The sequence below is a fragment of the Carassius carassius genome, chromosome 30 (genome assembly GCF_963082965.1).
Source record: "Carassius carassius chromosome 30, fCarCar2.1, whole genome shotgun sequence".
Lineage (NCBI taxonomy): Eukaryota > Metazoa > Chordata > Actinopteri > Cypriniformes > Cyprinidae > Carassius > Carassius carassius.
The window spans coordinates 8,326,143-8,348,707 of NC_081784.1; the positions used below are offsets into that span (position 1 = coordinate 8,326,143).

Sequence of the window (22,565 nt, forward strand, 5' to 3'; positions counted from 1 at the left end):
GCAGTGTGGCTGCCTAATTATTATTTTTTTTTATGAATAGAAAGTTCAAAAGTGCAGTATTTATCTGAAATAGAAATCTTTTGTAACGTTATAAAAGTTAACCGTCACTTCTGATGAATTGAATGCATCCTTGCTGAACAAAAGTATTAATTTCTTACTCACCCCAAACTTCTGAACAGTAGTGTACATTGATAGTAAAAGATCAGAAGATCTCCTACCTTGCAATTTCCTCCATTCAGGCATTGACCCTGGCAGTCATTTATGTCTGAAATTGAGAGAAATATGTCAGAATTTTTGAGCCGAAAACAGAAGACAGAAGTCTAAACAAGCACATACAGATTGTTATACTCACTTATATCACAATTCTGACCCGTCCAGCCAGTGAGACACTCGCAGAAATATCCACCAATCAGATTGTGGCATGACTTGGCATTCACACATGGCTTGTCCTCACATTCATTGGCATCTTTGCAAAGACATGTTTGTGATTAACTCCTAGTTAAAAGCATGATGAATGATGAAAGTCAAACTTCAAATTGCTTCACTAATCTCTCACCAATCAGACACATTTTGCCGGTCCAGTGAGGAGGGCAGGTACATTTGAAGCCATTAACTAAATCCTGACAGGTACCTCCGTGTTTGCATGGGTTGGGTTTACAATCGTCCACATCTATGAGATCAGAGCAGGTTAGTCAAATCAATTGTAGTCGAATATCTTCTTTTGAGTGTGTTTGTGTGCCTTCTTACTGATTTCGCACGATAGGCCGCTCCAGCCGACTGCACACTGACACTCGTAACCCTGACTGGTCTCCTTGCACGTCCCTCCATTCGCACAAGGGTTGGATAGACAAGCGTTTTCAGCTGTGAACGCAAGCACATAGTATCACTTGTCTGCAATTAGTATTGATTATTCACCTAATAATCTGTAATTATTTACTCACCCTCAAGCTGTTTCAAACTATTTTGTGAAGCCATATGATAATTTTTGTGAAACAAAAATTAGTTTCACTGAAGAAAGAAAGTTTGAAACTACAAGAGGATGAGTATAATAAAGACAGTTTTAATTTTTGGGTGAGCTATAGGTCTGATATGCTCTCAGGTCTGCATCTACAGTGACCAGAGTATGCTGATCTAACCTTTGCACTGCAGTCACATGACTGACCCCATTAACTTAACAGTTAGTTAAGCTTTTATCTTCCTGCTTAAGATGGAACAATTCCTCCAATGGTTTGGATAGAGGAAGATTTTAATGCCTCAGGAGGTTGTCACCACCCTGAGGGCTTGAATCTGGATCAAATGAATCCGAGAGGAGGATTGGGAGGAAAAAAGCAATGACAGTCCATGGCAGATTTCATCCCTATACCATCCAACCACTGAATGTCAAAACAGACAAGATCCACTGGAAGGACATAATCATTACAGAGGATTAGCAGATCTGGGCGCCCTTCCTGACACTGTAGACAGTTAAGGTCCGAGGTTCACCTGATCCCCCATTGGCTCTCTATGCCCTATTCCATCTAGTTATACCAGAATGCAATGACACTGCTGTCAAAATTTCTCTTGGTGTCAATAACAAAATGGGATTGTGTATATAATGGACTAGTGCCAACAGAAACACAGAAAGCAGCATATAATGATTGTAAAGATTTTAAAAGGAGACAATCAAATTCTGGCTGAATGACTGCATCTAAACTGCTCTGTGTATCTAGTTTTAAGCAGCTACAGTATCATTACTTTTCAGAGTCATAAACACGCAAAGTTGGTGAACCGTTTGGGCAGTACTGCTAAAATAAACCATACGCACAATATACAAAAATTACCTGCAGAACAACAGCTTGTTCCTCTAAGGGACATTTATTTTCTTATCTACCCCTAAAATGTTCATAGTAGTATCTTAAGGATACATATACTACTCTAAGGTAGTAATTTGCACATGTTAGGGCTAGATGAAGTACAAACCCATCCTTTGAAAAGCACTACCCAATTAATTTTTGAAAGTGCATGGAGTGATTCTTTATAATGCTGTGCATTATAGTTGGGCCCATAGACGATGCCATCGTCCATCGCAGTTGGCTGACAGACATGGCCAGAACCAACCTTAGCTTCAAATTAAAGTTCTTGTACACTGGGAAAAAATAATTGGTGTACATTGAAACAGTTTTCAATCAAAAATTTCTAGTAATTTTCACAAATAATTACAAAGAAATGGCAAGTAATGTTAATTTTTTTTTTTTGTAAAACCAATTTTTACAATGTAGAGGTTTTCAAAAGCATTAGAAATTTCAAGCACACCAAAAAGGGAGACCTTAAAATGGAATGAGGAGAAAATGAGGAAAAAGGGGAAAAGAACACTTGAGAATGCACAATACTGATATTTGCTATACAAAACAACTAGCCTCTGTCTTTTCACTAACTGATGCATTTTGAATACAAAATGGTAAGAATCACCATTTCAGATTGATTTATTATTGTGATGTCACTATTGCAGATAAACCAACACTTAAAGAGCACATCAAACAAAACAATGTGTGACTGGCCACTATTCATGTCAGTCAGACACACCTTTCCTGACTAATTGGACGGTTTTGGCCAAAATCTGCAAACTGAACCAGTCTTGAAAGTGAAAGTGTGGCTAGCGAGACTATAGCATGATAGACTCACCTCGTTCGCAGTTGACCCCGGAGTAGCCGTCTTCACAAGAGCAATGGTATTTGTCAGGCCCTGTATTGCTGCACGTTCCTCCATTCAGACATGGCTGGTGAGTTCCACAGTAGTTTAAATCTAAGAGGTAAAAACATTCAATATTAGTATTGAATTTTGAAAAGCAAAAAAACAAAACAAAAAAACAGAATAAATCAAATGAAAGTGTGCTTACCTTTGTCACAGAGTTGTCCACCCCAGTTAGTGTCACAGAGGCACTGCCAGGGTTCAATGCAGGTTCCGTGTACACAGCCCGGGTGAGGGATGCACTTATCACAGTACAGATCCTGCCAGCCATACAGACACCTGAAAAAGACAGATATACACTAAGGTAAGGTTTCCTAAATGGAAAAGACCACTAAAAACTGCAAGTGTCACTAAATGGCAGTATATATACCAGAGGAATTTTCTGCATAGTGGTAGTGTTCAATTTTACATTTTTTTAGTCCAAAATGCCCACTACATTTAGTAAATATTTTGTCATGTAACATTCATTTTTTTTTTCATTTATTTTACCAGTAGTGCAAAGTAGCTAAAACTTTTTCAATCCAGTTTTCAACCATTTTGAAAATGTATATATATTTATTCATTTAAATATATATCAACTAATAAAACGTATGCATTTGTTGTGGATTTTTACATATATTTGTATATTTATATACAGTATAGTTATTCAGTTATCATGAACAGAATGAATAACAAAGTCAGTACTTTCATGATTAACAGTGCAAAACAATTTTCAACACAATATTACTTTAATGAGGTTTTTTTATTTTACCCTTTGAAAAATCATTATAATATCCACCAACACCGCTTTGTTTGCTTTTCCTGTTCTCTCATTTTCTCAAGAGGCGTCAGGGTTAAAGAAGTACATTCAGTTATAATGACAACACCACACTAAAACAATGTGTAGTGATTTTCTGAAGCATAATTTGCCATAATTTTCTCAAAGTACTTAACAAATCTTTGAGAAAAGTGTTGTTTTTCAGAGCATTCAATGCTAAAAGGTTACCCTTTCATAAACTCTGTTTTATAAGTTCGCTCCAGTCCACAGGGAAAAGGGAACCGCCGACAACTTCTTGTCTGATTATTTAATGCCAAGCCATGCAAACAACAAACAGCAGCTTTAAAACTCTACTGGGTCTTTTAGAGAGACTAACATTAGCTTGTGGCAGGACACTCTGTCTCAATAAAAGCGGAGAAGCTTGGCCCCAGAACTGCTCGGACTGTCTGGGTGGGTGGTGGGGAGGACTGTGTTTGTAAACTGCTCGATTGGCCAATGGATTTATGGCGGGTTCTTTTGCATTCTCACTTCTGTTCCCATGTAGCTGTTCTCCACCCAGGGAATGAAGAAAACAGGGTCAGATCTACAGCCGCAGAATATCTCTAAGCCTGTAATTAAAAGCCATCTCCAAAACAGCTCAGCAATAGCTCTCCTCTACACTCCCCCCTTTAGATGGCAGTAATTAAACAGCCCGAGCGATAACCTGCTCCTTAAAGAAGGACACAGATGAGATAGTAAGTAACTTGAGCACTTAGCCACAGAAAAACAGACTGCCCTCTGGGGAAAAAGAAAACAATTAGCCCGAGGTGGCAGTTCTGCTGTAAAAATAAACCTCTCTCTGTGATTAAAGACAACGATTCTTAAACGTGCAAGAAGATTTTGACTACGAGAAACACTGTTTCACATCAGCAATGAAGATCTAAGAAGTGATTTTTATATTGAAGCAGAAACATGACGTTAAATCTGCATGGCTGAGAAAGATTTTCACCTCGACTGTAGGCCTCGGCAGTTCCGATTTAGCACAGTAAGAGCTCTTGTTACAACAGTTGCACAATTGCATCGTTGTGTGTTCTGGCAAGCTTTCAGTGAGAGATGAATAAATAATGGCATATAATCATGCCAAATGTAACAAAGGGCTGAGGTTTTAGTATACATTAAATTTGGTAGACTTCTAGCCTTGATCTTGAACGCTTTCAGCGATGGTACAACAATAAGAATTAGTCAAACAAAACATTGTAATAAAACATCATTAACGTCAGACCAGAAAACATACGAATACCTATAACAAACCAATGGAAAACCAGAAAAAACCCAATGCAAAACCTGCCATGACTTGCCCCAACCAATAGAAGATTAGTTTGTTGCCAAACGATGCCCTACCTAACACAAATAATTTACACATGAAGCATTCCTTTATGATGAAGCAAATAACTTCAGAAAGCCTTGTTTATGCATTTTTTCCCATGCACGCTGAAATCGTACACATTACGAAGCAAAACCTAACTCAAGAAACAGTCAAGGAAATCATGCTGCAATGGAAGGATGAAAAAAAAAACACAAAATTGCTTCAAATTTTCTTCTTTATTTAAACAACACAATAGAATAAAACCACCATGCTATTTTATTACAAATTAGACAAGCTAGTTAGTTTATGGTCTATTTTGATGTGCATCAGTGTTAAAAAAGTATTTATGATACACTCATAAATCACTGAGCTTTAGCTGTACACAAACACACAGATACGCTTAGCTTTCTCTTCCCCATGGCCAAATTCAAACATCATTTGTAAAACAAGCATTGCATTTTAAAACCCAATTAAAGGTTGAACTTGGCAGATTATGGTGTGTAGATAAGGCTTCAACATCTCGCCAGACAAAAGCAAAACATAAAATGCCTAAAAATAGCTTTGTGATTCAGTTGTTTCTACAACATGGCCTTATTGACACCATCTCACTGCTAAATGCCAGCAATGTTGCATATTTGTAGGTGGAAGTCAGTAATCTGTGCTTGTCTGTTGAACAAAATCAGCACTTGAGCTATCAGACCCCGATAGGTCAAGCAGGACACATGGATTCTAACAAGATTTAACCATAAGCCTCTAGTTGTGGTGAAAGCTTTTACTGTTGCATCTTTCACTCTTTAACGAGGCTTGACATGTTGCTCAAAATGTTAAAGAGCAAGGGTGAGGACAAAATATACTTTTTTATTTTTGCAGGAAATGCCATAAAAATGTTAAGAATAAAGAATAATATTGCAAATAACTCACTTGCAGTCACCTGGTTGATTACAAGATCCATGTTCGGTACTGCAACCTTGTCTGCAGATTGCTGGAAAACAGAAAGAGTGGGAATGGATGAATGAGAGTATGTTCCCCATTCTCAGTAGGCCATGCACACCATGGGCCTCAATGTCCCCTGTTCACCCATGAAAACATTTTGGCAATCTTTAAACCCTGACCAGCCTAACTGAATTCTACTCTAATTTAAGTCCTGTCGTCAGGCTCCATTCACCGCTTATTCCAAACTATCACTCTCACCCAACCAGCCTCTTAAAATGGCAACTGCTTGAAAGCATTTTATTTCATAATCAGATTCATTAAGAGATGCCAAAAACCAGAAAAAATTATTACATTTCCTGTCCTTAATGATTGATAAAGATACAATATATAAATAAAAAATATATATATTTTATTTATATAAATAATAATTTAGTTCAACATAATTGTAAAATGTACATAAGTTTGGGGATTTTTAATTTTTATTTGATTTTTTAAAGATTTTTATGACTCTTATGACTATTTTAAATGCTGTTTTTTAAACTTTCTATTCATTAGAGAATCATAAAAATGCATAGTTTTTTTTAGCATCAAATCAGTATATTAGAAAGTATTCTGAAGTGACCCGAGAGGCTAGAGTAGAGAAGGCTACAGTAATGGCTGCTGAAAACTCAGTTTTGCATCACAGGAAAAAAATACATTTTAAAATATATTAAAATAGAAAACAATTATTTTACACTATAATATTATTTTCACAATATTACTGTTTTTACTGTATTTTTGATTAAGTAAATGCAAAAAAATATATATAATAAACAAAAAAATGTGGCAGCAACATAGTGTACTTGCTCACCCGTATTGCAGTCAGGACCCGTCCATCCTTCCAGACAGGTCTTGTTGCCATTCTGGTCACAGGTGTAATGTCCAAAGAACTCATCACGTGGCCGGCAGAACTTGTTGCAGCCAAAGCCGTAGTAGTGTTCATCACAAGTGACCCGGATCTGGTACTCAAACTGGGCGATATGGCCGTTGTGGGTCAGTCTCTGCCACTGTCGATTCGGGTTGATCATGCCAGAGTGGTACGCTTTCTCGATGAGCTTTCCACCTGAACAGTCAATGTGTAACACTCAGAAAGGCCTTGACACAATAACACCACACACAATTCAGAAATAAAGGTTAACCAGGAAACTTTAATGTCTCAATATCTAGTTGATCACAGATTGGTGATATCTAACAATATCTAGTTGCTGACATATGGCCATGTCTATAGCTGAAGGAAAAGCCAGATTCACTAATAATTACATTGTGCAAACAATATGTAATCCTACTGGCAGCCAGCACTCATGACATCAGTGAATAAACACTGTCTTGCGTGCTCTCTCTCTCTCTCTCTCTCTCTCTCTCTCTCGCAATCATCTCAAGTTGCTTTTTATATTTCCGAATAGCTTTATACATGACTAATACAATCAGAAGTCCAATTTACAATGTTAGATTCCATGTTTTAAGTAATTTATTTTTAACAGAATTTTTGACTAGTTAGCTATTTGTTTGTGTTCAAGTTCCAATATGTATCTAGAGAATATTTTATTCACTGTTTTATCCCAAAATATTAATTACCACATGCCTATTAATTAGGATATGTAAACTTTTTGTCTCCCGCAAAAATAACAAGAGTATTTTTTTGTTACAGTGATGTAAAACTACTTCTATCCTAACAAGACTTTGGTTAAACTTCCCATCTTTATTCTTAATTGTGCTGTGTCTACCCGCAGAAGATGAGGTAAGCTGACAGCTCACATCTTAAACCATTTCATTCCTGAATATGACTAGAACAGGGGAGTCTGAAATGTCTCTTATCTTTAAAGTTCTCTGCAAACTGATGCAACATGGGTAGATTTATTTACAATAATTTCTAGAGGAGGTAGAATGAGTGAAAAGAGATGATATTATGTAGGCCAGGTGGGCTTATAGTTCATAGATCTCTGGAATGCAGAGGGTTGTTGTGGCATTTCACTTGCACCCTGAACCCTAGTGTCACGTCTTTACTACCTGCAGCCTGATCCACTTCACTGTGGGGCGAGGAAGTCACATTAAACTGACAGAAAATCCTCTGCGCTCTCAGGACAAAGAATAAGGAGAGTTGCTAGTGGATTTTGTTTTTTAGTTTTGCTTGCAACTCTCCTTAAAACAAGCACATTGGCTGTTTTTTATTACAAGAACATATAAATGCCTTATTCTGCATGACCATATTATAGATCCCTTAACCCTACTCCATGCCTAAACATAACTACTTCAACAACTACCTCACTTACTATCAATAAGCACAAATTAGGAGGAAATTGAGGGAAACTCTTTGTTAATAGTGAATGTGTGTTCCCCAATCCAAAGTGTTACCAAATTTCCACAAACATATAAAGCAGCACAACTGTTTTCAACATAGATAATGAAAGTAAATGTTTCTTAAGAGTCAAATCAGCATATTAGAGTGATTTACAAAGGATCATAAAAAGATTCAGCCTAGGTGAGCAAAATTTAAACAATATTTAAACTTACCTTCCCCAAACCTTTGAATGGTAGTGTATGGATGAAAGTGTTTATCAAATGCATTTAAATGCATACATAAACTGTATAATCAGTTTATACATTTCCTGGGAATCAAGTCTATGATTTTAGTGTTGCTAGCAGCATGTTCTACTGTTTGAGCTGGTATAGCTTTAAATCGTTAACAATGTTATTTTACAATATTAATAAACTAAAAGTTACAAAATCTTCTCAAAATACAGCAAAATCACAAATGAAGGCAAGTCTGAACTGGCTACAGATTTAGGGATATCCCGATTCTAATGTTCCAAACAAATCCAATAAACAGAAACAAACACCTCTAAAATGTAGCAGGGCGCATATTAAGAATTATTTGAAGAAACAATCAATCAAAAATAACAGGTTCTAGGATCAGAGAAACCATTGGCATGTGCGTCTATAACCTGATACATACTGTAGAGTACAAAACAAGAGTACAACTTCAGCATAAGCTTTTCTGTAACAAAAACTCTGAACTCAAAATATCTGGATCATGGCTGAAAGTCGCTATATCAAAGTTAATGGTAACACAACCCAGACGAGCTATTCAAATGAACTCCACCAGACTCAGTTTAGTGTCTAAATGAGATTGTTTCTGAAGTGTTAAGCCCTGTTGAGGTGTAAGAAGAGAGAGGTTAGCAAACATAACCTTGTGCTTGAGCTATGCACCGTGACAGAGAGGCCGTGAGACCTTGAGTGCCAACACCTGCCATTAGCCATCAGGTATTCGGAAACATTTTCATAAGCATGAGACCCCCTCAACAATGTTTCTCACAGACAAACATGCACACAGTCTTCCTCTTCTCTTTCCCGTCCTGTCACACACACCTGTCAGCGCATTTGGTTTAAAGACTAGCAAGCAATAAGCGGAAATGGTACAGAACCAAACTTTAATTTTTTTCCTTTTCCCAAAGTTTAAACAGAAAAAAAATGCTGAAGAAAACAAAACTAAACAAACTTTAATTTCATACATTTCCCAAAGTTTAAACAAAGGAAAATAGAAACAAATCAAACAAAGAAAGAACATCAAAGAGAGAAACAAACAAAACAGACAATCTATCAACCAAAAAGCAAATAAAAATAGAAAGCAAAACATACAGCAAAAGATCCTGCTACTCACTGTCACTGGCGGTCTCATTATTGAAATCCAAGGCCTCCACTATCAATGTGTAGGACCTCTGGAAGAGAAAAACACACATGCAGTCAGCACTGAAACCAAAACACAGAAACATCAAAGATCATTTTAGTTCAACAGAGCTTTAGACAGGGACCTTGACACATAAACCAATACACACCAATGACAAAATGTGACCATGGGTACACGTTTAGAAATGTGAAAGATCAGAAGAATAAGACAACCTTCACCTTATCTGGTAGTGCTTTCCTAAACTTTGGGCAGATACAGTATCACCAACTTTATTTACACAATGACTGGCAGAATAGATCAACAAGCATCCATGATTTGGTAATATTACTTAATCTAAGATTTTCTCCAATATTAATACAATTAATTATAATGAATTAAAATGTATAATAATATTACCAATAATAATAAACTTAATTTGTATAGCACCTTTCATACATGCAATGCAGCTCACAGTGCTTTGCAATAAGAAAAAAAAAATGCAATAAGCACCAAGTACTTCACATGGAAACAAGTAAAAAAAAATCCTACTTAATTAATAGATTAAATTCCCTTTGTAATGATTATAAAAGATACAATTATTACATAAAATGCATGAAAATGGAAATTCAAACAAGTAATAAGAAAGCAAAACAAATTAAACAAATTTAGGTTTGAGCATTGCAGCATCAGGCTGTTTCTCTCCATTCTGACCCCCCCCCCTCCCCCCCAGGAAATAATGAAATTTCCAGAAATGACAAGCCTCAAACTGACAGTTATGTGGCATCAGTTCAGTGGTTATTATAAGGACATTAGGTCCAACATTTTGTACATTCATAGGAGTCCTACTATCATAGTACTAACTGTAATTTGCAAGACTGCCATTAAATTTGGAGTTTGACAAATTGGATGGTTGAGAAACACAATGATGGAATTGGGTGGCTGCATCATGGTTCTTTAATATATACAATGATAATGAATGATTCATATCCATGTACCACATTATTTACATGGTACCCCAAGAATACCACAGTTCGGCTGGCAAGAAACCTACTGGTAGATGTCGTAACTACACCATTAGGGGTGTTTTTTTTCCAGTGTTCTAAGATATTTTATGGTAACCCCTTTTAAAAGTGGAAAATAAACTCATGATAGTTGCTAGTGAAAAGTTTGGGATTGTAAATGTTGCTGTGGCGCCATAAGCCAATCAGCAACTCCTCCTTTTGTCATTTTTCTCCCCAATCACAGATTTGCTGGTTGACTGCCATCATGTGATTAGTCAAATGACATTTATGGCTCAGGTTATTGGCAAATGAATGCAGATTTGAGTGCTCTTAAGCAATAGTGGTGGTATTCAAATTGTGGACTTCATTTCTGTACCAGTTGTGCAATGGGAATGCTAACTGTCCAATGCTGTCCAAGTATTACAGACCTCATTGGTTCTACCAAGGTACATGTGTATATATATATATATATATATATTTATTTATTTATTTATATGTTTTTTTTTTTTGTTTGTTTGTTTTCAACAGAATGCCTGACAATACTTACATACAAACGATACATACATACTAATAAATTCCCACTAATATCCGTTTTGCATAGTTACCTCATATATATGACAGAAACAGTTACGATAAGAAGAAAATTGTAGAATGAAAGTGAACTTGTTTCTTTGAAAAACCCACAAAAATCCCCTTTCACTTCTCGCTTTCAGGTCTTTCGTGTGCTGCATTTTGTTCCTCTTTTTCCCCACGGAGTGGAATGTGTCGTGAGGATCTGAGGGAGTTGCAGGGGGTGGGCTGCTTTTAGCATGACTCCAATGCAGGCCGAGATCTCTGGAGGGCTTGGCTACATTTCAGCACTTCTGAAACGCTTTGTCTGACTTAAGGTCATCATGGCTCTCACCGGTATCAGGTAACAAGAGTCACGGAGAGAGAAAGAGAGAGAGATTACTTCGCCTGCGAGAATAAAATGAGCATCCATATCTAGGATTTAGTGTTAGAGTTGATCAAAAAAAGCAGAAGCATATGAGAGAAAACGAGCCTGTGTGCGAACGCGCCTGTGCCAGAATTGAAGCGTCTCTTTTCAGCACCTACTTGTCAAATTCACACACTCATACTCTTGACGAGAGACCATGGAATTTCCAACATCACCAAGGTTCTCACTATCACTTTGCAGCAACGATGGACCTTGATTCCCCTACGCCAGACCATTCAAACAAACCAACCACAGTACCTCTCACTGTACAAAGAGCTAAAATTAGACTGCGCCATTCTGATCTCGATGACCTGAAGAGTATCAATATCCAATTTGACATATTTAGTCAAGACATTTGTGATAATATTTTAAACTAATTTCCCCCAAAAAACAGCGTGTATGGCCAAGATGCAACAGCCATACATTACTTCATGTAGCGGTAATGCTAAAGTGCATTAAACAAAACATACAACTATTTGAGAAAGTTTTACTGTTCAAAATGTCCAAGCACTTGTGCTAAAAAAAAAAAAAAAAAAAAAAAAAATACACTTCTCAAACTCACTAAGCAGCTACTCAGCAATCTCACAGTCTTTGTGCTAATGGTTATGAAATAGCAGTTTATTTGATGCAAGTGATGCAAGTGACACCTCCGTTATTATACACCTTGTCCTTTCTCTCCTTGTCTACACTTGAACGCAATGTGAACACAATCATGCTGTTGATTCACGGCCCCCACTGAATTAACAGATCTTGCCAGTTTATGTATATCAAGCAGACAGCTCATTTATTTCAGCTGCCCTGCACTTCCACACATGTGCTTGAAAGTGCTCACTGCCGTATAACGGACATGTCTGGACATGAGCTTGCACAACCTCTCATCAGATCAGAGGCTACAGGACAGCGACTAAAAAAGGTGATGAACTTACCTAACCTTAACCTAAGCAATTGTTTTTCCTGACATCATGTACTGTAGTTTCACATTCACCTTAATGCATTTGGCAGATGATTTTATCCAAAGTGACTTGCTTTGCTAGTGACATGCTCTACTCTTTGAGCAACAGGAACGTTTTTTGCCCTATAAGGGTTTAGACCAACTAAATGAATGACAGTTTTTTGGTGAGAGGCAGAGGAAGTTTTAAAGTAAAGGGCTGCTGTGGATCTCACTTCATAACTCACAATCTGTATATCAGCTCTAAATGCCTGCTGCTTGCAGGTTCATTTTTCCCATGCTTGTCACTGACCTCAGTGTCATCACTGAATGCTCACTATCCCCATCAGCAGACTTTATATAGCATTTTCTTTATCGCTCTAGGCCTGCACAGACATCTGATAAAGGTCTACTTGCTTCCAAACCCCCTGAGCTCTGATATGGGACGTATTAACCATCTACAAATGTCCGAGGCTTCTTGTTTTTTGCTTTTATCACACTGACTTGCTGTGGGAATCTGTCAAGTTATATCTCGGCTGGTAATAGTCTGATTGCTAATATGGAGACGCTGACATGTATAGTGACAAATGTTCTCAACAATGGCTCTGGATGTACTCCGCCAGATACCAATCAATCAAAGTCAACAGGATTTACATTAGCAGCTTGGAAAACTTAGACCATGAACAAGAAGGCCTTTTTTGCCTTTCAGGATGTGCAATCACAGAAGGAAGGACTTTTTTGTGGGAGATTCCTATCAGGAGTGGTGGCTGGAGATAAGGGGGGCTAGCAGGGAAAGCTTCTGATAATCTTTCACTGCTCTCTCTGGCGTGGAAAATGAGACAGGCTTCCCTGATAACAGGTCTGCCAGTCACCTGTGCGCACACAAGCGCTACTGGAAGCCATCTAATCTCCTGTCACTCAAGAAGGCGATCGCGGGCAGGGACTGAGGAGAGAATCGGATCAAACAGCACATCAGCTGTCAGATATCCAGTCAAAGGGTGTGTATTCAAGATTAGAGATCTCAATACAACAAAATATTTCCTGATAACATCATGAGCCTGAATTAAGTAAGTTGTGTGTCAGGTGATTGAGAAAAGTTATAGCTAAACAAAATGTCACTACAAGCACAGTACTACACTACATTACACTGGCTTAACAATACCTCATTCAAGACCTTAACAAGGGTGAGAAAAAGACAAATGATGCATTTCCTCGTTCAACGACTTGAGTATTTGTGCTTAAGTGCCACATCAGAGGAGACTGTATGAAGCAACATGTCATTATACCCTTAGCTGCCCGTAGCGCTTTACCTCAGGCTTGTGGATGGTTCACCTGCTTTTTTATTCCCACACCGACCCTCAGCCTGCTGTCTTTTCCAATAGCACAAGAGAAATAGACAGAATGTGCTCAGACAAGCAAAAGAAAGACTTTAAAATATGGTTTGGATTACTTCTGTGTTTACTTTGAAAGGGACATGAATTAAATCCACACATAAATGCTAGTTTGGCTTTTAGGAAAGGGAACGGGGTTCACAGACCATTAAGCTGAATGGAAGATGGGACAGGAAAAAAGGAATTATCCAATTTGTTGGTGAACCAGCTTTTTGGCTCATGCTGAGCAGACAGGCCCCAGGTGCATTCAGGGCCACAGGGCCAGAGAACAGTGCTGTAATTTGCTGAAACGGACAGTATGAGAAGTAAGGTCAGGGTTGGGGCGGGTTTGTCTAGGAGCCGATCTCATCATTGCTGAGTCGAACGCAGCTTCCTGTAGCTTGCTCTGGGCCGGCATTATTCCTGGACTGGCTCCATTATGCACAGTAATCCTCGCTGTAGCCAGTTTGGCCCGGCTATTGTCACCCCGTTTCATGTTTGCTGAAGCTGGGTCTGTCTGGGTGGGCCATGCCTAAAACCCCTCTATGTCACTCACTCTCCTTTTCTCTCTACACCCTCACTAAATCTAAAAGCATGGGGCAATCAAATGCAGCAAAGGGTACAAAATAAATGGGCGGTATTCCTGTAAATGAAACATTTAAAGTTTGGTGACAAGATCTGCTGTTGTGTCTGGGAACTTGCAGAGAGTAATTACAGAGGGTTGCAAAGTTAAAAGGTGCCATACCTAGCCTCCAGTCAGCCGTGACTGACACAAAGCCTAAACTTCAACCCTCCCCAGCTGCCAACCGAAAAAATAATTAGTGACTGACTGAAGTGTGCTATTTCATAATTTTGCAGTATGCTTTGGAAGTGGACATCACAAAAATAGCTGGAGTGTTATAGGATCAACACATGCCCGCTGGTCATCTACATGTAGTTCACATTCTGGACAGGTGGGCACAGTTTGTCCTTTGATTTATTTTTTAATCATTTTGACCCAGCTGAGAATGTATCCACAATTACATCATCAAGCAAGCAGGTGCACAAGTGCTCACGCCAACATCCTCACAGTCAAGAGCTCAGAAATTAACACGAACACAGGGTTCCCACACTTTCTCAACAAAGACCAACTCTTCCATGACTTTTAAGATCTGATAAATGTACAACTTTTACAGGCCTCAAAATCACATTGCCTGACATTTTCATATTTTACAGGAACGTTGGGAATCCTGGTAAGCTATTTCCGAATGAAGAATCACAGAAAACTGTATCAAGTAGATCAATACCACTAAAATAGCTCCAACAAAGGTATTGCTACCAAAATAAATGGTTTAAGGTTAAACTACACCAAGTTTTACAACCCTTACTACCCCCAATCAGACTCTCTTGACCCCCCCCCCTCAAGTATAAAAAGAGCTAGATTTTCTCAGAGCAACTCTTTCATTAAGATTATTAACAAACATCACTTCATAATATATCATTAGAACATAACCAGAAATGTCCTAAAAAAGAATGTTTTATCTAGCCCACATTCTCCACTGACCCCCCTGGAGTACCTTTAGAGACCCGCAGGGGTCCACAGGCCCAGAATTTATTTAGCTTAACAGCTAAAATCTGACCCTCATGTTGGCAGACAGACAACACAATACATACTTCAGCAGGGATTCCATTGCACTGCGGCATATCATAACACAAAGGTTTACTGCAAATCACCTGCAGTTTAGACTGACTTGATAACGCAGGCTATAAAAGCCCCTTAAAGAGATGACTACCATTTCAAGAGATCATAGTCAACTCATAAATTCTTTAGAGCTGCAAGACAAACATTGGTAAATCTCTCTGTGGAGCTTAGGCTCACGTGCTTGACACCAAACAAATCTTTTTTTATTTGCATTCTAATGCAGTGACACAAATGAAGAGATTTAGTAGGTGCAAGATAACTGTTTATTCCATGTATTTATTTACCAACTTAACTGACTGCTAAAAAGGAAACACAGAAAAAATTATCATAATTTACTGCCAACATGGCACAAAAAGACATTTATAAATATTTTCCCAAAGAAACATCTTTGCTTACATCCATTTTGCATTTCAATTTGATCAATTTCTACATCAGTAAACACATTCAAAGCGGTTAACTAGTGTAATGAACTTTGGCACCACTTTGAAAATGTAATGCAGGGATTAAACTTAAAAGTTCTCGGTTTTAGTCGGTGGTTGTTGTTGTTGTTGTTTACGGTGTCATGCACCGGAGCAGGTATATACTCCAGGACAAACCGCGCACGTGGATCGAAACATTGCTAAGATGTATCACCAACGTTGCGTCATCATAACTCGCTCTGACCTCATTAAATATGCTCTAAAACAAGAAATCGCAATGAGAAAGAAGGAGCATCTACTCACCGGCCACGCAAAACTGAAGGGTAAAACAATCCTTGACCTTTCACTCCGCGTTCCCTTGGCCGAAAATTTATTCCCACCGAGAACGGCCGTAGATCCAGTTCCGAAACTGCAAGCCCCAGCCGCGGAAACTCGCGATTGATATTCCTTAAGACAAACTTTAAAATATGTATCACATTCGCCCCGCGTGCATTTGCGATCCGCCGGGTTCCTCTCGCCGTCGCAGCACGAGCCGTTCTGCAGCTCGCCGTTCGCATTCTGCATCGATACGATTTCCAGCTCGAAGTGCCCCGATGCGTCAGACACCTGTTGAGCAGAACAAACTTCAAATCCGCGTATATAAAGTGCAGTAAAGGCAACGTGTCAGGTTTTATGGAATAACTAAACTTGTCTGCCAATCTGTAAGTGTCAAATTGAACCATCCAGAACGTTTGCGCTTGCTTAAGAGATAACTAAGATATTTGTCAAAATGCCAAATAGATATCTTTTTGTGTTGTATGTTTGAAAATACATAACACAAAGACAGAAAAAGCATTTAAGTTATTAAAAACAGACTTACCTTCGTCGGCAAGCATAACAAAAAGGCATGAAGGTAAAAAGCAGAAAATACTGAGCTTCGTCGCACACTCATGCCTTCTTGTTGGTGTTGCTTTGAGACTCAGAAGTTGTAGCCGCCTCACGGCTCTAATGTAGTCTACTCCCCGATTTAACATGCACGGGTGGAGAACAACTTTATTTCTTTCAGAAGACTACTTTTCAGTGTGTAGAAAACGGCCTCCTATTATCCCGGCGTATCTGAAATCCTTGTCTTTCTTATTCTGCTTCTCTCTCTCAGCGGCGGGTATACATTACACAGAAGCCGTGAGAGCGTTTGTCCGCGACTGACTGGATGCGCATTCAAGACACCAAATTCAGTTAATGGGGGTGGCAAACGCATGCCTAATTATAATATTCAAAAGTTAAAGGGTGTGGCGTGTAGGGAAGCCACGCCCTTGCCCCGTCCCACAAGATGACAGGTTTATCTGTGAGATTTAGTACTAATAACCGCATGTTCTTCCACTGCAAAAAAATGTTATAGGGGAAGATATAGTTTTGAAGTAAAATGAATGCAAAATACTATATAAATTAGTTTGCTGTGTGCTAAATATTTTAAATAAAATTCAGTTATACTGTAAAATATTAAAAGGAAACATTTTAAAAGAAAAATATTAAACATTAAATAGTTAAAAATAATATATATCTGCCTATTTGCCTGTCTCACACACACACACACACACACACACACACACACACACACACACACACACACACACACACACACACACACACACATATATATATATATATATATATATATATATATATATATATAGTACAGACCAAAAGTTTGGACACACCTTCTCATTCAAAGAGTTTTCTGAAGGCATCAAGGGCTATTTGACCAAGAAGGAGAGTGATGGGGTGCTGCGCCAGATGACCTGGCCTCCACAGCCACCGGACCTGAACCCAATCGAGATGGTTTAGTGGTGAGCTGGACCGCAGACTGAAGGCAAAGGTGCCAACAAGTGCTAAACATCTCTCGGGGAACTCCTTCAAGACTGTTGGAAGACTATTTCAGGTGACTACCTCTTGAAGCTCATCAAGAGAATGCCAAGAGTGTGCAAAGCAGTAATCAAAGCAAAAGGTGGCTACTTTGAAAACCTAGAATATGACATATTTTCAGTTGTTTCACACTTTTTTGTTATGTATATAATTCCATATATAATTCCACATGTGTTAATTCATAGTTTTGATGCCTTCAGTGTGACTCTACAAATTTCATAGTCATGAAAATAAAGAAAACTCTTTGAATGAGAAGGTGTGTCCAAACTTTTGGTCTGTACTATATATATATATATATATATATATATATATATATATATATATATATATATATATATATATATATATATATATATATATATATATATATATATATATATATATATATATATATATATATATATGTATATATATAGTACAGACCAAAAGTTATAAGTTACTATATAATATATATATATAATACTTGAGGCATTCTTATAGATCCACATACAGTAATCTTGAGTTAATTGCCCCATTTCTATTGCTGCCCTCTGGTGGGCATGTGGCAAATCTGAAACGCTATTCGAATACAGAATCCTGCAGACAGTTTATGTAAATCAAATTATGACTTCTGTACCTGCCAGATATCTTTTACTCTTCCAGATATTTATCTGACGTCATGCATACAGGTCACTCTACAGGTCATACCACAGACCTTAGTGCAAACAGTCCCACAGCACGACACAGTGGCTAATCATTAACTAGAGGGTTATTTCGCCACATCATTTTACAACCGCCGTATTTGAAACAGGCAGGATTTTGGTATGGAATCATCTGATAAGCAACCTCAGAAGGAAAAGTGCTTTTTAGTCAGAGTGTTAATCTTGATGTTAAAAGATGAGTGAGGGTCTCTGTGTAACTCTGTGTTGGATCTGAGTAGATTAAGAAAGCACTACAGAAAGAAAATTATATAAAATGAAATTAGAAGCATTTTTATGTCATGTTAGTATTATTAATCCTTATTAGAATCATGCAGAATCAAGTATAGAATTTAGTATCACTTACTGTGCATACAGACACTCTCTGTCTGCCATTGGTCAGCCAAACACATAGCCCTGCCCTAAACTCACACCACTGGCTGAACCAATACTGCTGTTTTAAAAATTCAGTTTTTCCTTTTTTTTTTAGAGGAATTTACCTTCAGATGGTTAACAAGTTATCTTATAGAAATAATCTTGACATAGAAAAAATTACATGCACATACTATCTGCAGTAGTTTTAAATAAACTGAAGATTAAAAAAAATGTTTAACCTTTGAACCTTCACCTTTATATTGTAAAGCCAGCAGAATCACAACACTCAATAATGTGTGTGGCCTCATAAAGGAGATCCATAACAAGTTGAGGGCAAGATGCCAGGCAGATATTTCCTGTCGGTGAGGTTCAAGATTAAAGGTGCGCTGGACCTTTTGTACCGGCCACTGTCCCTTTAAAAGATTCTGACCCCCAAGAGAGGTCTCAAGTTACTCACTGCATTCAAATAGCCACTCTGTGTAATAAGGGTTAATTAGACTATTTAGACCTCAAAAGTTGAGCGCTTTCCCCTCAAAGGGTTTCACCCATTTTGATACCCACATTCACATTTCATCTGGGATGCCAAAGCCCTTCTTTTGAAAGTTAGACAGGTTTGTGGGATTTAAACAACTGCCTTTGTTATAGAGTCCTGACCTGCCTCTTTAGCATGGCGCTCGTTTAAAAACAAGCATAGATTAGCAAGATTAGTCATAGATTATAGTGTATATCATGTTCACTCTGCTATTGTAACATCAAAAGATGTTGATGCTGTAGATCTGAATATCAGAAAAAGACTTAACTTGCTGTATCATTGGGATTTGTGAAATTTACTAGCAATTTCTGAGTGAACATCCTACACCCATTTTTTGTGTGTTTTTATTACTTTTTTCATATCAGCTTATCCACGGGCCAGAATCTGTGTTTGTAAAGCTGCCCCAGGGCCAATGTGATTTGAGTAATGACTGCAAAAGTAAGCCACAAACCTTTGGGGAGCCCAAATTTGACTGGGGACCCGAGATTTGTATGGGTCATCAGACTGAACTAGACTTTTCCGGTCCCACTCTGCTCTGCTCACCCCCTTTTTCATCCTTGACTGAGATTAAACCAGGCAGTTATGAGCTTCTAAATCACGCCTGAAAACCAGGAACAAAGGGTCAGATGGCTGTCGCAGAGATGATTATCTATTGTCTGACACTTAGTGCTATATACCAATCCAATTACTTAAACTTGTTGCCACCTCTCATATTACAGTTCACCAATGCAAGTCCAGCCTGACAAGAATGTGGTGGAACAGATTATGTCCTTAATAAGAAAGCCCATGTTATTTCACTGGAGGTTCTTGGATCTTGACAGCCTCTGACTTTTAAAAAGCTATTTAATTCATATGAATTAGATTTTAGTTATAAAAAATTATGACATACTAATGTTGATCCAATAATAATACTGTTGTGCAATATGTTGTCAACATGCGGCCGGGACAGAGAAAAAGAATAGATGAACTGTCTGTGTAGAGAGCGAGATAGGGAGGGTAGAATGTGAAAGAAAGACATAAATGTCCTAGAAAGTGTTTCTTAGTTTTTTCAAGATTGCTGCAATATGACATTTTAGCACATATTTTATATTCTACCACATTTATGAAGGATTCCTCAATTATACTTGTCTCATATTGAAGAATCTGATACTGTATGAAAAAAAATATTGAAATAATTTAAAAAGAGAAATCATTACAGTTTTAGAAGATTAACTATAATTGAATTCTAATTAATTCCAGGATTTCTTATTTTTACATGTATAAAAAGTCAAATTAGGAAAATTCTACTAATTCTACTAATTCTACTAATTCTCCTTCAGATATCGTTGGTGCTCAAGAATCATTTCTTATTATTATCAAGTTTTAAAACTGTTGTACTGCTTAAGATTCTTTTGGAAACTTTTTTGTAGATTTTCCCTCTAATTGAAGGAACACTCATGTGCAAATTACAAGTCATGCAAACTTTATAAATAATGCACATTTTCATTTCAGTGCTTGTGGATATGTGCTTTCATGTGTGTCTATGTGCTCTCTAAGCTGTTCAATAATGTTGATGGCTTGATGGTAATTTGTGAGGATGGAGAGAACTGATCCTGTCCAGATGACACAGTGAAGGCAGTGATATTTGAGGAAGTGCTTAGAACTTCTCACTCACACTTTTAGAATATTTACACTTTGTTTACATGACCAGCTTTTACTGACCAGGACCAGGATGGCAGAGACAGTGGGTCCTGAAATAAATATTATTCTCCCCTGAGATGTGGGACCTTCATTGTTATTTTCAACATTTATTTTAAACCGGCCCTTGTGTAATAAATAATGGACATTTCATTGGTGGCTACGTGGGTTGGCAGATGGAAAGAAAAGTAATCAAGCTCTAGGTCAGTTTACAGGTTTGGCTTTTCAGCTTTGGCTTGGTCATCTTTTTTATGGCTATTAATAGCAAATTCAAAATGAAGCAATAAGGTCCTACTATGCTTTATACAACACCTGTTGAACGTTGCAACTGGAAATGCCTGCTGGTTGCTAATAAGAACGCGAATGTAATCCAATTTTGTGGATTCAAATGATTAAAAGGTAAAAAATCTGTAATATATTAATTTGCGCTACGCTACATTACAAATATACATGCCGTTTTTTGTTCTTATAAAATAATAAAAATAAATAGCATATGCTATTAGAAAACAAAAATATTTTAGTTTTTTTTCACCATTTTTTAATCAGTTTGCCAAACGAGTAACTCGCCAGCGACTTGGCCTGACCTGATTTTGACCTGAAGAAAACAAATGCGGTTTGCGCAGGTCTTGAAGTGGAGTATAGTTTAATTGCTTTCTTTAACTTTTTATAAGAAAGTTGTTTTAGATCTTAGGATGTTACTCAACATATAACTCAAACATGTAATTTATATAGTGAACTATATTGTTTGGTGTTTTTGTTGTGTTGAACAAACATCATACAGAGCAGTAATTTTCTGTCCGTTCAAATAATTTAATTTATGATTGAAAGTGTCTCATAATAAAGTTGTAATGAAGATGAAATAGCATTTGACTCAGAAGACACGACAACCAGGGACTTTACGCATAAATGACGTCAAACCTGGCTGACAAGTGTTCATGTGGCATATAAGGACAACTTATATTTTCAAAGGGTTATCTGGATTTTGTGCTTTTCCGTCCACCCAAAAAAAACAGCCGAGAGGAAATAGATACAGAGAGATTGAGCCTAAATCTGCTTAGAAGGTGTTATGTTGTTTCACCGTCTACATTGTTGCTGCTTGTCTATGACTTCATCCTCTGTGATGCCATAAAGAAACAGTGACGTTGCTAAAGCCTGTATAGTACGTCAGTTTTGTAACGAATAGGGATCCAAGTGGATTATGGATGAGAGTGAGCTTGTTTGTAGGGCTGTGTGTCATGAAGACAGAAGGCCTGTGTATGTCAGACAAAATGACGTTTAATAATTTGTGTGTCAGTTGAGAACATGCTCATTAATCCAGAGTTTTGATCTGGTCATAGGTTGGGGCAGAGATGACTTGTGTTGCCTACGCACTCAGTGAGTCTGAGCCGATCATCCCTCGCTAATGCTAATACGAGATACTGTCGTCACCTTCCCTCTCTGTGATTAGTGTTAACTCTTTGTCTCATACAGATGAAGAAGAAAAGAGGAAATGTAACCAAATGACACTACATTTAACCATAGTTGTTTTTAGTTCCTATGCAGGTGGTCTTCAGCCCTCTTTT

General features: G+C 37.7%; 1 protein-coding gene across 1 annotated transcript in view; it reads right to left on the bottom strand.

Annotated features, from left to right (window-relative positions):
- The window catches only part of LOC132110543 (protein jagged-1b-like), a 29,972-nt gene extending 12,928 nt beyond the window's left edge, over positions 1–17,044 (bottom strand). Inside the window, exons 1-11 of the mRNA XM_059517243.1 lie at positions 16,700–17,044; positions 16,144–16,446; positions 9,460–9,517; positions 6,613–6,864; positions 5,751–5,811; positions 2,876–3,006; positions 2,662–2,781; positions 748–861; positions 557–670; positions 353–466; positions 219–265 (exon numbers count right to left, since the gene is read on the bottom strand). Of these exons, the coding sequence (XP_059373226.1) occupies positions 219–265; positions 353–466; positions 557–670; positions 748–861; positions 2,662–2,781; positions 2,876–3,006; positions 5,751–5,811; positions 6,613–6,864; positions 9,460–9,517; positions 16,144–16,446; positions 16,700–16,771 (1,386 nt within the window). The 5' untranslated portion in view covers positions 16,772–17,044. The remainder of the gene's footprint in view (positions 1–218; positions 266–352; positions 467–556; positions 671–747; positions 862–2,661; positions 2,782–2,875; positions 3,007–5,750; positions 5,812–6,612; positions 6,865–9,459; positions 9,518–16,143; positions 16,447–16,699) is intronic.
- Positions 17,045–22,565: the final 5,521 nt, after the last annotated feature.